Source organism: Salmo salar, chromosome ssa18 (assembly GCF_905237065.1).
Source record: "Salmo salar chromosome ssa18, Ssal_v3.1, whole genome shotgun sequence".
NCBI lineage: Eukaryota > Metazoa > Chordata > Actinopteri > Salmoniformes > Salmonidae > Salmo > Salmo salar.
In genome coordinates, this window is record NC_059459.1 from 4,017,723 (window position 1) to 4,032,453 (window position 14,731).

Genomic DNA, 14,731 nt, shown 5'->3' on the forward strand with positions numbered 1-14,731 from the left:
CGAGTGATTACTCAGTAGCAGCCACTATGGTCACACAATGTCACATTCCACCCTCGACTCTACTACTGCATTGATGTCTCAGTCTACAGAGGATGGAACTGTAATATCTGCTGACGAAGAGATCTGTACTGCCTCTGCCTCATCACTGGAAGATCACAGGCAAAACCATGTACATTGGGATACATTCAACAGGGCACAACATTGTGAAACGTCAGATAGAAATATGTTATATAGAAAAAGGAGTCGTGTCCACTGCATTTATGACATTTCTGTGTGAAACTTTCCACAACGTTTGGCCTACCGAACATGGCCCTAATCATCACCCAGGCCTCCTCTCATACTTACAGCCCATAGCCTGCATTGCTTTAGGACTGATACAAGGCAACAGACAGACAGGCGTAGCCCCCAAATCCATGGTCGTATGTGTAAAATTACCAAAAGAGCTTCCCCAGGCTCAGCACACTTCGATGAGTGGTGCCTTCAACCAACCTACTACAACCCCCACCTCTTTAAAGGAAGCCTCTGCATAAGCAATAATAAAGATTGCCGATGATGCACTGGGGGGAACTGGAGAAGGCCAGATTGAATCCCCCAGGGACATATTCTCCTGTTACGCATGCACAGGCCTTGCTGGTAAATAACAATAGAGTGTGTGTAATTGATGGATGGAGAGGGGAAATAACTGATGAAGCCTCCACTCTCATCTCCACTCTCAGCCTCAAGCTTTCACTTCCTATTTTCTAGACTACCTAGAACCATAAAGGGTTCTTCAGCTGTCCTTCAGATAACCCTTTTTCTCAGTCTCCCATTTTTGTCCTAGACTATTCTATCTAAAATGCACAAAACAGTAGTAGTGTTTTGAAAATGGATTGGGAATATGATTACTCAAAAAATCGAAGGAAAAGCTCTAATAGCGTATTTTCACACCACTATTTGTTTTCTGTTAAGTCATTTAAGTATGAGACTGAAACGACTGCTTCCAGAAAAAACAGGACCCCTGTGGCGTGTCTGGGACACTCCACTGATAAGATATAGAAGATATATACAGAACATACAAGCCAGATGCAATGAATATCACACACTATTCAATTTACACACACACACACACACACACACACACACACACACACACACACACACACACACACACACACACACACACACCCCACCAAACCATGCCCCTCCCAACACACGTATGTCTGGCTCTGGGTCTCCCATCCAACCAACCCCTCTGGGATGAGCAGTTCTGGAGTGGCATGGCCTACAATGAATATCAAATTCTAAATATCCCCACTGTGGGAAAAGTGTGTGAGTGCCTGTGTGCGTGCGAGCTTGCATGTGTGTGCATGTGTGTTTTGGTGAGGGCGTGCGGTACTCTTTATCACACAGACATAATAAGGCATCCTATAACCTCCCTCTTATGAATATGTATGATTTGATTCACAACCCCTACCCCCGTCCAACCGCCAGCCCGTGCACCAGTGTCCCAGACAAAGCACTTCAAACACGGGCACAAATTGGGGCGAACGTATCTCCCTCTACCAGCCCCCCAGCCCTGAATAACTAATCCCTGGGGACCTAACACAGAATAATCATTGTTTCTAAATGGCTGGCTCTCATAGACCAGAGGGTTGTTGTTGTTGGGATGTTCTAACTAACACAGTTTCCTGTCATGTATAAATGGAGGACTTTCGATTCACCCACCCAGCTCTTGGTACATACTGTGTGTGTAGAGACATGTGTATGTACTTTTGTGTATGTGTCAAGTGTGTAATATATAGTGTTTATTTTTACACAGGATTACTGTGTATTTAAGACTATTTGCCCCCTCTTATCATTTCCTAAACAATAAAAACCCTTGTGTCATAAATGAATTAAAATGATCAAAATAATGGTTTTCTCCCTCTGAAAGACAGTCAATTTAAATCCATTACAGGACACAAAATCAGGCCCAAATCTAGACTCCATCTTCTCTGTTTAGCATCATGTGTCACATTTCCTATCATAATCAGATGAGGGGTTCAGCTTTAGCACAGAGGAAATGGCAAAGAAGGGATGTTTGTCACATATAATGAGTATTTCTAAGGTTTGTTATACACAGCCTGGATGTCCCCTCTATTTCCTTCTCTAAACTAATTCTATCTCAATGGCGATGCAGGCTTCAGAGCTATGTGTATTGATTTTAGGTCGCAACACTGGTCCTCGCTGTGTCTAACTCACGATCTGCATCCCAAATGGGACCATATGGGCCCTGGTCAAAAGTTGTGCACTATGTAGGGAATACAGTGACATTTGGGATGTATCCACTCTGCTTTACCTCTGTAAGTGCTGATCCTTTGCTACAGTTGTATTAACAGTGAGGATGGTCTGCTACTCTTTCAGGGAGGAGAGAGAGAGAGAGAGAGAGAGAGAGAGAGAGAGAGAGAGAGAGAGAGAGAGAGAGAGAGAGAGAGAGAGAGAGAGAGAGAGAGAGAGAGAGAGAGAGAGAGAGAGAGAGAGAGAGAGAAAGAGAGAGAGAGTGACAGAGACATGGAGACATGGAGACAGGAGACAGAGAGGAGACAGAGAGACCGAGGGATAGAGAGAGGGAGGAGAGAGAGGCACGCTTCAAAGATGAGGCACTACTGCAGTGTCTGCAGTACTCTGCAAAACCTGGGTGAGTCACAAAAATATAAAAGTGATTGTGATGATGATAAATTAGGGGATTCTGTGTATCATTGTTACCGTGGCATGAGGTAGAAATGCTCTTGATGATTATCTGTGTTTACAGGCGAGCTGGAGTCAGCATAGGATTAGACACAGAGACTGTACAAGTACACACCCAATACACCAATACACACACACTCACACTGACAGGCACACACACACACACACACACACACACACACACACACACACACACACACACACACACACACACACACACACACACACACACACACACACACACACACACACACTGTAATGAGTCAAACACAACTGAAGCAAACACTGAAGATGTGATGGCGTAAAGAGCACATGTAACTCAAGGTAAGTAGGTCTGTCTCCTCGGGTGTACTTCGCAGACCCTGTAAATTGCCAAGTACGCCTAGAGTATTATTAGCTTAATAGGGAAATCCACCCACAGGCACAATCTCTCTGAGAGTGTAGTCATTGTTTAGTTCAGTTTTCCATGTGTCACACATTTAGCTTAGATGCCAAAGCTCAGTGGGTCTCAGATAGGCCATATCATGTGATCTGTCTGTCTGTCTGTCTGTCTGTCTGTCTGTCTGTCTGTCTGTCTGTCTGTCTGTCTGTCTGTCTGTCTGTCTGTCTGTCTGTCTGTCTGTCTGTCTGTCTGTCTGTCTGTCTGTCTGTCTGTCTGCCACTGACACACACACGCTTGCGCGCACACACACACACACACACACACACACACACACACACACACACACACACACACACACACACACACACACACACACACACACACACACACACCATCTACATTTAGATACAAGCAGGCACACGCACGCATGCATGTACAGACACAGACAGACACACAGATATTTCACACTCGATCCAAATTATGGTAGGACATGGACTGATTTCAGTAAGAAAAACCTCATTATGAATGAGGCCACGGCAGACAATAATGGAGTGTACCTTTTAGTCGGTTACCATGGTTATAGCTGCAGACTGAGTATGTGTGCGTGTCTGACTGGGGCGGCAGTGTGCCGTGTGGATCCCTACACTAGTGCTCCACTTTCCCTCTGTACACAAATGTACATTATCTTACCTCAAACTCACCAACTGGAACTGGCCATCAAGCCATATTTGTATATTTACATATACAAAAACGCAGTCAGTTCCAAATATCAACGTAATATTTCAGCATAAGGAACTGTATGTTTGCATGTGTCTTTATCAGCGGAGCGATACACTGCAGATAACTCCTTGATAGCAAAAAGGGATCTTCTATCCTGTGTGAATTGGTTATGCTTTAGTATGCTCCCTCAAAGAGCAATCCTTACAAAAATGTGTTCGCTGAACACTAATACTAGTCGCAGCTTACATCAGCAATAAATCTACAATGTAACACTAAAACCAGGACACATAGCCACAAAAACACACACTGCACATCCGACTGCGGGCAATCAAAACAAATCTCACAGACACACACACGATTCAGTTACCTTTTTCCTTGACCATGACCATTGGTATTGAGGTAAAACTGACCAGAAAATGAGGGTTGATATGTATAAAATATGTCCAGGCAGATGGTGTATCCTTAGAGTGAAAAATGAGCTACGCAAGCTAGAGAGAGGTGAGAGATGCAGGAGAAAAGCTCTTCTCCCGAAACCAATACGGCAGCATGGGGTATGCCTCCTGCCAGGCTATTTTCTTCCACTCCCTCTCCTCTCCACGTCCCCTCCCCCTCACACTCCATTTTCCCCACCTCCCCTTGGTCATCCCCTCTGCTGTCAGCCCTCACCTCATTGCAGTGTCTAGGAGATGGCAGCTGCTACCGTGTTACAAACATACTCTAGACCCCCGAAACATCCCCCTATATGTTAAATTATACACAGACACATACACACGCACACAGAGCTGTTATGCCCATACAGAAACCCCACGTGTACACAAATACACAAATACAGATACACACACACACACACACACACACACTCTATTGTGTCTGTTTTCAAGTCCCAGTACCTCTATCATGCTGCCGTACTGTCTCTCAAATAATCTCTTGGCCTGTCTCTTTTTATCTCTCTTGTTGTGTTCTAAGCTTTACATAGACAACAATTGTAAAACCACAGCTATTGATTGCAGTCTCAAACTAGACAACATAGGACTAAGGACTCCTGGGGGAGACATGAGTCTTGTTTGGTTGTCAGCCTATGAAAGACAGCCAACACCCTAACCAGTTGACAAAACACACAATTCCCCATGCAGTTGTGCTTTACTTCTAGCCAGACACCCATGTTCAGATGTAAGATGTTAATTTGATCACTCTTTTGTTGCTGAAAATGTTCTTGTAGGGTATTTGAGTTTTTAAAAGGCTTCTAAAGTTCGTCATTTCCACTTTGTAATTTCGACTTGATTTGCCCTAACGAACAATGTATCAACCCCTACAAAAATGTCCATTAATTATAATCCACAAAAAATGCACAGTTCCTGTTGTTGCCAGATTATTTTACTGCTGTAGAAAACTGGCTGAAATTAAGATCCAACATCTGTATTACTACTAGGGAAAACAAAAGGACTGATGTCAGCTGTTTGTCTGAAGGGGGACAGAGACCGGCAGCAAGGAGTAATACGCAAGAGGTTATAGTCAATGAATAGTATATTGTACATAAACATGATGCATGGAAAAGAATGATACAAATTTCTGAGCAGTGAGTACATATATTTTCACATATACAGTAAATCCCTCTTACATAACCACTAAACAATGTAACAAAATAATATCAAGCTCTGGGGCCGTATGTATCAAGCATCTCAGAATAGGAGTGCTGATCTACACTGTAACGGAAAACTGTCATTAATATGGTAATTTGGGGTATTATCAACAGTAAAATAGTCTAAAACATTTTACTTAAGGCCATTGTAAATTATGTTACATTTTGGGAAAATGTTGTGAGCGGGGGAAAAAACTTGCTGTATTTCAAATGGTACTGTAATTCAATCACACAGAATACAGTACCGTACAGTATCTTTGGAGTGCCAAAAACCTTTTGACCGCTAGTGGGTGGATGGTTTCTGGCTCATTAACATATTTTGAGGTGTGCCTTGTAAGAGGCTATATTATTTGTTGCACCTGTGAGTAAGAATGCTGTACCAATTTAACTCGTATGTGGATATAGTGCTCCATCACTTTAAAATGAATATGGAATAGATTTTATGCTGCAAAAAGTCTTCAACTTTTAATAGTTCAGCAGTTTTCCATGTATTTACTACCAATTTGGAAGCCTTTGTTAAGGTGTCTAGGAGTTCCACCAAATATGAATTAATATGCTGTAGTGTGTGAACACTTTACCTTTACCTACTGTGAAATACAGACCCCTCCCTTTCAATGAATTTCATCCATAAATGTATTAATTCTGATTACGGTAGCATTTACTTTTTTACAGTATAATACAGTCAATTTAATGGTATGGTACTGTGTTTCATTACACAGTACTTGCCTTGATACCGTATTTATATTACAATAGGTATAATGTAATATGAAATACAGAATTTTACTTGCCACCGAGCTGCCTGTAAATTACTGTCAAATTCACGGTAACCCCTTTACAGTGTTTACATGTCCAAATAACCTTATTCATTGGAATCTAAAAGGCAAAACTGATCCTGAATCAGCACTAGTACTTTGAGACGCTTGATAGATACAGCCCTTCCAGCCGCAGGTTAAGGTTTAGTGTCATGAATCTTGCCCTGGAGGCAGAACTGTGCAATTTCCGCTAGTTGGGCCAGCTACAAAGTCAAAATTGGCTATATTGTGAAAATTCCTGAAAACAAAAATGCGCTTTTTGGTCTTCGATTCATGATGAAAAACACTAACCTGAGTCCTGTCCAGATGATGTATTTGTACCCAATCACAATTTTGTTACCCAATCACAGATTTTGTTTTCACCTTGTCCTAGGACTTCACACAACCAACAAGGAAGTTGATTCGTGGTTCTCAGATGTATACCGAAGCCTCACGGAGTGAAGAATCTCAGAGATGCCGATGGGTTGAGTCAACAAGTCCGTGAGGCAAAAAATAAATTACATTTTTTTTGTGCATGAAGAAATATGGAAAGGAAATCATTCACCATGAAACAAGAGTCAGACATTACTTTGAAGAGCAGTGAGGATGAAGAAGATGATCTGGTCCAGATAGTTTTCCTATTATGATGAAATTATATTTGTCACATGCTTTGTAAATAACAGGTGTAGACTAACAGTGAAATGCTTACTTATGGGTCCTTTCCATAGATAAAGATAAAGATAAAAAACTAAATAAATATAGAAATAGTGACACAAGTAATAAATACACAGTGAATAACGAATAACAATAACAACTAAAAATAACATGGCTATATACAGGGAGTACCAGTACCGAGTCAATGTGCAGGGGTACGAGGTAATTGAGGTAGCTATAGTGGCTTGCAAAAGTATTCACCCCCCTTGACATCTTTCCTAATTTGTTGCCTTACAACCTGGAATTAAAATAGATGTTTTTGGGGTGGTTGTATCATTTGATTTACACAACATGCCTACCATTTTGAAGATGCAAAATATTTTTTCTTGTCAAATAAACAAGAAATAAGACAAAAAAACAGAAAACTTGAGTGTGCATAACTATTCATCCGCCAAAGTCAATACTTTGTAGAGCCACCTTTTTCAGCAATCACAGCTGCAAGTCTCTTGGGGTATGTCTCTATAAGCTTGGCACATCAAGCCACTGGGATTTTTGCCCATTCTTTAAGGCAAAACTGCTCCAGCTCCTTCAAGTTGGATGGGTTGCGCTGGTGTACAGCAATCTTTAAGTCATACCACAGTTTCTCAATTGGATTGAGGTCTGGGATTTGACTAGGCCATTCCAAGACATTTAAATGTTTCCCCATACACAACTCGAGTGTTGTTTTAGCAGTATGCTTAGGGTCATTGTCCTGCTGGAAGGGGAACCTCTGTCCTAGTCTCAAATCTCTGGAATACTGAAACACGTTTCCCTCAAGAATTTCCCTGTATTTAGCGCCATCCATCATTCCTTCAATTCTGACCACTTTCCCAGTCCCTGCCGATGAAAAACATCGTCACAGCATGATGGTGCCACCCCCATGCTTCACTGTGGGGATAGGGTTCTCGGGGTGAAGAGGGGTGTTTTCTTTATGGCCAAAAAGCTACATTTTAGTTTCATCTGACCAGGATAGCTTCTTCCATGTGTTTGGGGAGTCTCCCACCTGCCTTTTGGTGAACACCAAATGTGTTTGCTTATTTTTTTTTTAAGCTTGGCTTTTTTCTGGCCAATCTTCCGTAAAGCCCAGCTCTGTGGAGTGTAGGGCTTAAAGTGGTCCTATGGACAGATACTCCAATCTCTGCTGTGGAGGTTTGCAGCTCCTTCAGGGTTATCTTTAGTCTCTTTGTTGCCTCTGATTAATGCCCTCCTTGCCTGGTTTGTGAGTTTTGGTGGTCGGCCCTCTCTTGGCAGGTTTGTTGTGGTGCCATATTCCTTCAATTTTTTAATAATGGATTTAATGTTGCTCCGTGGGATGTTCAAAGTTTCTGATATTTTTTTATAACTCAACCCTGATCTGTACTTCTCCAAAACTTTGTCCCTGGCCTATTTGGCAAGCTCCTTGGTCTTCATGGTGCTGCTTGCTTGGTGGTGCTGCAGACTCTGGGGCCTTTCAGAACAGGTGTATATATATTGAGATCATGTGACACTTAAATAAAGTCCACCTGTGTGCAATCTAACTAGTTATGTGACTTCTGAAGGTAATTGGTTGCACAATGTCTTTTTTAGGGGCTTCATAGCAAAGGGGGTGAATACATATGCATGCATTTGAATTTTCTGAAACAAGTAATTTTTTTCATTTCACTTCAACAATTTGTACTATTTGGTGTATGTCCATCACATGAAATCCAAATAAAAATCCATTTAATTTACAGGTTGTAATGCAACAAAATATGAAAAACACCAAGGGGGATGAATACTTTTGTAAGGCACTGTATGTACATATACAGTATGTAGGGGTAAAGTGACTAGGCAAATGGACAGGTAATAGTCAGTAGCAGCAGCGTATATGGTGAGCGTGAAAGGGTGTGAGTGTGTGTGGCGTCAGTATGCATGTGTGCGCATGTTGTGTGTGTGGGCATATGTAGTGTGTGTTGGGGTGTCAGTGTAAGTATGTGTGAGTGTGTGGGTAGAGTACAATGTGTGTGCATAGAGTCATTGCGAGAGAGTTAGTGCAAAAAAACAGGTAAATGCAGGTAGTCCGGGTAGCCATTTAGCGTTCTTGTTTAGCAGTCTAATGGCTTGGGGGTAGAAGCTGTTCAGGGTCCTGTTGGTTCCAGACTTGGTGCACTGGTACCGTTAGTCTATGGCTTTAGGTGGCTGGAATCTTAGAAACATTTGGGGGTTTTTCTCTGACAACGCCTGGTATACAGATCCTGGATGGCTGGTAGCTCATTCCCAGTGATGTACTAGGCCGTACTCACCACCCTCTGTAGCGCCTTGCGTTTGCTGTGCCAAGCAGTAAAGCAGCCAATCAAGATTCTCTCAATGGTGCAGCTGTAGAAGCTTTTGAGGATCTAAGGGCCCATGCCAAATCTTTTCAGCCTCCTGAGGGGGACGAGGCATTGTCGTGCCCTTTATCACAACTGTGTGGGTATGTGTCGATAATGTTAATTCCTTAGTGATGTGGATAATGAGGAACTCGACCCGTTCCACTACAGCCACATCGACGTGGATGGGGGCATGCTCACCTCCGTTTCCTGTAATCCACAATCAGTTATTTTGTCTTGCTATAAATGACGGAGAGGTTGTTGTCCTGCCACCACACTGCCTGGTATCTGACCTCCTCCCTATAGACTGCGTGATCAGTCCTACCACCGCCGTGTCATCAGCAAAATTGATGATGCTGTTGGAGTCATGGGCAGCCACGCAGTTGTCGGTGAACAGGGAGTATGGGAAGGGACTAAGCACATACCCCAGAGGGGCCCCAGTGTTGATGGTCAGCGTGACGGATGTGTTTTTGCCTACCCTAACCACCTGGGGGCGGGCTGTCAGAAAGTACAGGATCCAGTTGCAGAGGGAGGTATTCAGTCCCAGGGTCCTGAGCTTGGAGGGGACTATGGCGTTGAATGCTGAGCTGTGGTCAATGAACAGCATTATTTTATAGGTATTACTTTTATCCAGGTGGGTATAAGTAATTGTGAAGTGCAATAGAGATTGCGTCATCTGTGGATCTGTTGGGGCAGTATGGGAATTGGAGTGGGTCCAGGGTGTCTGGGATGATGGTGTTGATTCGAGCCATGACCAGCTTTTCAAAGCACTTCATGGCTATAGATGTGAGTGTTAAGGGGCGATAGTCATTTAGGCAGGTTACCTTGCCGTTCTTGGGCACAGGAACTATGGTGGTCTGCTTGAAACAAGTTTGTATTTCAGACCGGGTCAGGGATAGGTTGAAAATGTCAGTGAAGACACTTGCCAGCTGGTCAGCACATGCTCTGAGTATGCATCCTTGTATTCCATATGGACCCACGGCCTTGCGAATGTTAACCTGTTTAAAGATCACACAGTCATCCGGAACAGCCAGAACAGCTGGTGCTCTCATGCATCGTTCAGTGTTGCGTGCCTTGAAGCGAGCTTAGAAGGAATTTAGCTAGTCTGGTAGGATTTGGTCGGTGGGCAGCTCGAGGCTGAGTTTCCCTTTGTAATCCGTGATAGTTTGCAAGCTCTGTCACATCCGTCAAGCGTCGGAGCCAGCATAGTAGGATCCAATCTTAGTCCTGTATTGACGATTTCTCTGTTTGATGGCTTGCCTGAGGTCGTAGGGAGATTTCTTATGAGCGTTTGGAATAGTGGCAGCTCTTTATCTCAATGCAGATGTTGCCTTTACTCCATGGCTTCTAGTTGGGATATGTACGTACGGTCACTGTGGGGACAAAGTCATCAATGCACTTAATGAAGCCGGTGACTGATTTGGTATACTCCTCAATGTTATTGGATGAATCCCAGAACATGTTGAAGTCTGTGCTAGTGAAACAGTCCTGTAGTTTAACATCTGCTTCATCGGACTACTTTCATATTGAGCGTGTCACTGGTACTTCCTGTTAGAGTTTTCTTGTAAACAGAAAGCGGGAGGATAGAGTTATGGTCTGTTTTGCCGAAGAGAGTGCGAGGGAGAGCCTTGTATGCGTTTCCATGTGAGGAATGAAGGTGATCTAGCGTTTTGCTGCCTCTAGTTGCACAGGTGACATCCTGGTAAAAATGAGGTAAAACGGATTTCAGTTTCCCTGCATTAAAATCACCGGCCACAAAAAAACACTTCCTCTGAATGTGCATTTTCTTGTTTGCTTTTGGCTCTATACAGTTCATTGAGTGAGGTCTTAGTGTCAGTTGGTAAATAAACAGATAAGAAAAATACAGATGAAAACACTCTTGGTAAAACTCAGGTGAGCAAAAACTCGACTTCCTTAATTCTACTGCAGTGGGCTACATCAGGGGCACATCAAGTGACTGTTGGTAGTCTTAAACAAATCTACTTTGAAACAAAGGTATACACCTCACACACATGGTTACAGTGCATTCTGAATGTATAAAGACCCCTTGACTTTTTCCACATTTTGTTACGTTACAGCCTTATTCTAAAATCAATTACATTTTTCCCCCTCATCAAACTACACACAATATGCCACAATGACAAAGCAAAAACATGTTTTTTGAAAATTGTACCAATGTATTAAGAATAAAAAATCGAAATATCACATTTACATAGGTATTCAGATAATTTACATGGTTGAAGCACCTTTGACAGCAATTACAGCCTTGAGTCTTCTTGGGTATGATGCTACAAGCTTGGCACGCCTGTATTTTGGGAGTTTCTCCCATTCTTCTCAAGCTCTGTCAGGTTGGATGGGGAGCATCGCTGCACAGCTATTTTCAGGTCTCTCCAGAGATGTTCGATGAAGTTCAAGTCCGGGCTCTGGCTGGGACACTCAAGGACATTCAGAGACTTGTCCCGAAACCACTCCTGCGTTGTCTTGGCTGTGTGCTTAGGGTCATAGTCCTGTTGGAAGGTGAACCTTTGCCCCAGTCTGAGGTCTTGAGTGCTCTGGAGAAGGTTTTCATCAATAATCTCTCTGTACTTTGCTCTGTTCATCTTTGCCTCGATCCTGACTAGTCTCCCAGTCCCTGCCGCTGAAAAACACCCCCACAGCATGATGCTCCTACCACCATGCTTCACCGTAGGGATGGTGCCAGGGGTACTCCAGATGTGAAACTTTGCATTCAGGCCAAATAGTTAAACCATGGATTCATCAGACCAGAGAATCTTGTTTCTCATGGTCTGAGACTCTTTAGGTGACTTTTGGCAAAATCCAAGCAGGCTGTCATGTGCCTTTTACTGAGGAGTGGCTTCCATCTGACCACTCTACCACCAAGGCCTGATTCTTGGAGTGCTACAGAGATGGTTGTCCTTCTGCAAGATTCTCCCATCTCCACGGAGAAACACTAGAACTCTGTCAGAGTGATCATTGGGTTCTTGGTCACTTCTCTTCTGACCAAGGCCCTTCTCCCCCTGATTGCTCATTTTGGCCGGGAGGCCAGCTGTAGGAAGAGTCTTGGTGGTTCCAAACTTCATCCATTTAAGAAATATGGAGGCCACTGTGTTCTTGGGGACCTTCAATGCTGCAGAAATGTTTTGGTACCTTTCCCCAGATCTGTGCTTAATCACAATCCTGTCTTGGAAATCTACGGACAATTCCTTCGACCTCATGGCTTGGTTTTTGCTCTGACATGTACTGTCAACTGTGGGACCTTATATAGACAGGTGTGTGCCTTTCCAAATCATGTCCAATCAATTGAACTTCCCACATGTTGATTCCAATCAAGTTGTAGAAACACCTCAAGGATGATCAATGGAAACTGGACGCACCTGAGCTCAATTTCGAGTCTCATAGCAAAGGGTCTGAATACTTATGTAAATAAGGCATTTCTGGTTTTTTTTATGTATTTGCAAAAATGTCTAAAAACCTGTTTTTGATTGGTCATTATGGGGTATTGTGTGTAGATTGCCGAGGATTATTTATTTTTCCATCCATTTTAGAATAAGGCTGTAACGTAACATTTTTGGGAAAAAGTCAAGGGGTCTGAATACTTTCCGAAGTACTGTAAGTGTCTTGTAAAAAGGATGCATGTTTAGGAATATTTTTATTCTGTACATGATTCCTTCTTTTCATTATTCTATACAGGCTTCCTTATTTTCACTCTGTCATTTAGGATAGCATTGTGGAGTAACTACAATGTTGTTGATCCATCCTGAGTTTTCTCATATCACAACCATAAAACCCTGTAACTGTTTTAAAATCATCATTGCCGTCATGGTGAAATCCCTGAGCGAATTCCTTCATCTACGGCTGTGGTCAACAAACGGTTGATCATGATCGACTGGTAAATCTCCATGCCACTCTAATACGTGCAATTTTGCCACACGACACAATGCCACAGATGTCTCAAGTTTTGAGGGAGCGTGCAATTGGCATGCTGACTGCAGGAATGTCCACCAGAGCTGTTGCCAGATAATTGAATGTTCATTTCTCTACCATAAGCATTATACAACGTCGTTTTAGAGAATTTGTCCAACAGGCCTCACAACCGCAGACCACGTGTATGGCATTGTGCGGGCGAGCGGTTTACTGATGTCAATGTTTAGAACATTTGTGGCGGTGGGGTTATGGTATGGGCAGGCAGAAGCTACGGACAATGAACACAATTGCATTTTATCAATGGCAATTGAAGTGCACAAAAATACCATGATGAGATCCTGAAGTTCATTTGTTTAAGGTATCTGTGACCAACAGATGCATATCTGTATTCCCAGTCATGTGAAATCCATAGATTAGGGCCTGATAAACTTATTTAAATTGGCTGATTTTCTCATATGAACTGTGTCGTGATGTGAATATCATTAATGTGATGGCGATTATTTTATCAAATAAATTAAATACTTTAAATTTATTATGTGATTAACCTGTCTGGGCTAGGGGGCAGTATTTTCATTGCCGGATGAAAAACGTACCCAATTTAAACAGGTTAGAAACTCAGAAACTAGAATATGCATATTATTAGTAGATTTGGATAGAAAGCACTCTGCAGTTTCTAAAACTGTTTGAATGGTGTCTGTGAGTTTAACAGAACTCATATGGCAGGCAAAAACCTGAGAAAAAATCTAACCAGGAAGTGGATTGTAGTTTTTCAAGACTGGGCCTATTCAGTCTACAGTGACTTAGGGTTCAATTTGCACTTCCTAAGGCTTCCACTAGATGTCAGTCTAGAACGTGTTTCAGGCTTTTGCAGTCAACAGAGAGCGAACAAGACCTCCTGGAGTCTGATGACCGAGAGAATGACATGCCACAATTACGCACGTTCACGTGAGGAGGTAGCTGTGTTCCATAACATTTTTCAAGACATTGGAATCGTCCGGTTGGAATATTACTAAAGTTTTACGTTAAAAAAGGCCCTAAAGATTGATGTTTTACAACGTTTGACATGTTTCAACAAACATAATGTGGCAAAGAAGGGGGTCGAGTGATAAATGGCAGATATGTGAGGGCAGAACTAATAAACGGGCTCTGCCCGATCACTAAAATGACCACCCCGATCAGAACTACAGATCACAAAATGGCCGACTGCCAAAACTACAATTCCCAGAAGCAAGGGGAACCCTCAGAAGGTGGAGCCGACCCACAGATAAAAGGTCAAGAAAAACCAGGAAGAGAGAGAGAGGGCGGGAAGGATCTATGAACCATAGAGAAACCATTGGCTGGATTTACCGTGTACGAGCTGGACTGTTTTGGACTTACCTGTTGGCATTTAGACCTGGACCTACCGAGAACCAGATTTGTGTACCGAACCCTGCTATCCTTGACCTTACCTGCGGCCTGGGTGGACCAGGACAGCGAAACAAACACACAGGTACTGTCATTCTGGGCTGACTTTGGTGACAGTTTCCCACTTAATTTGTGACAAACGCTC

General features: G+C 42.8%; 1 protein-coding gene across 11 annotated transcripts in view; it reads right to left on the bottom strand.

Annotated features, from left to right (window-relative positions):
- Positions 1–14,731, bottom strand: part of ablim1a (actin binding LIM protein 1a) — a 136,547-nt gene that overhangs the window by 77,280 nt on the left and 44,536 nt on the right. The window contains exon 1 of one of the 11 annotated variants that reach the window (XM_014154405.2): positions 4,176–4,489. The exons of the other annotated variants lie outside the window; for them this stretch is intronic. Coding sequence (XP_014009880.1) covers positions 4,176–4,197 — 22 coding nt within the window. The 5' untranslated portion in view covers positions 4,198–4,489. Of the gene's footprint in view, positions 1–4,175; positions 4,490–14,731 lie in introns of those variants that run through there. 11 annotated transcript variants of the gene reach the window in all.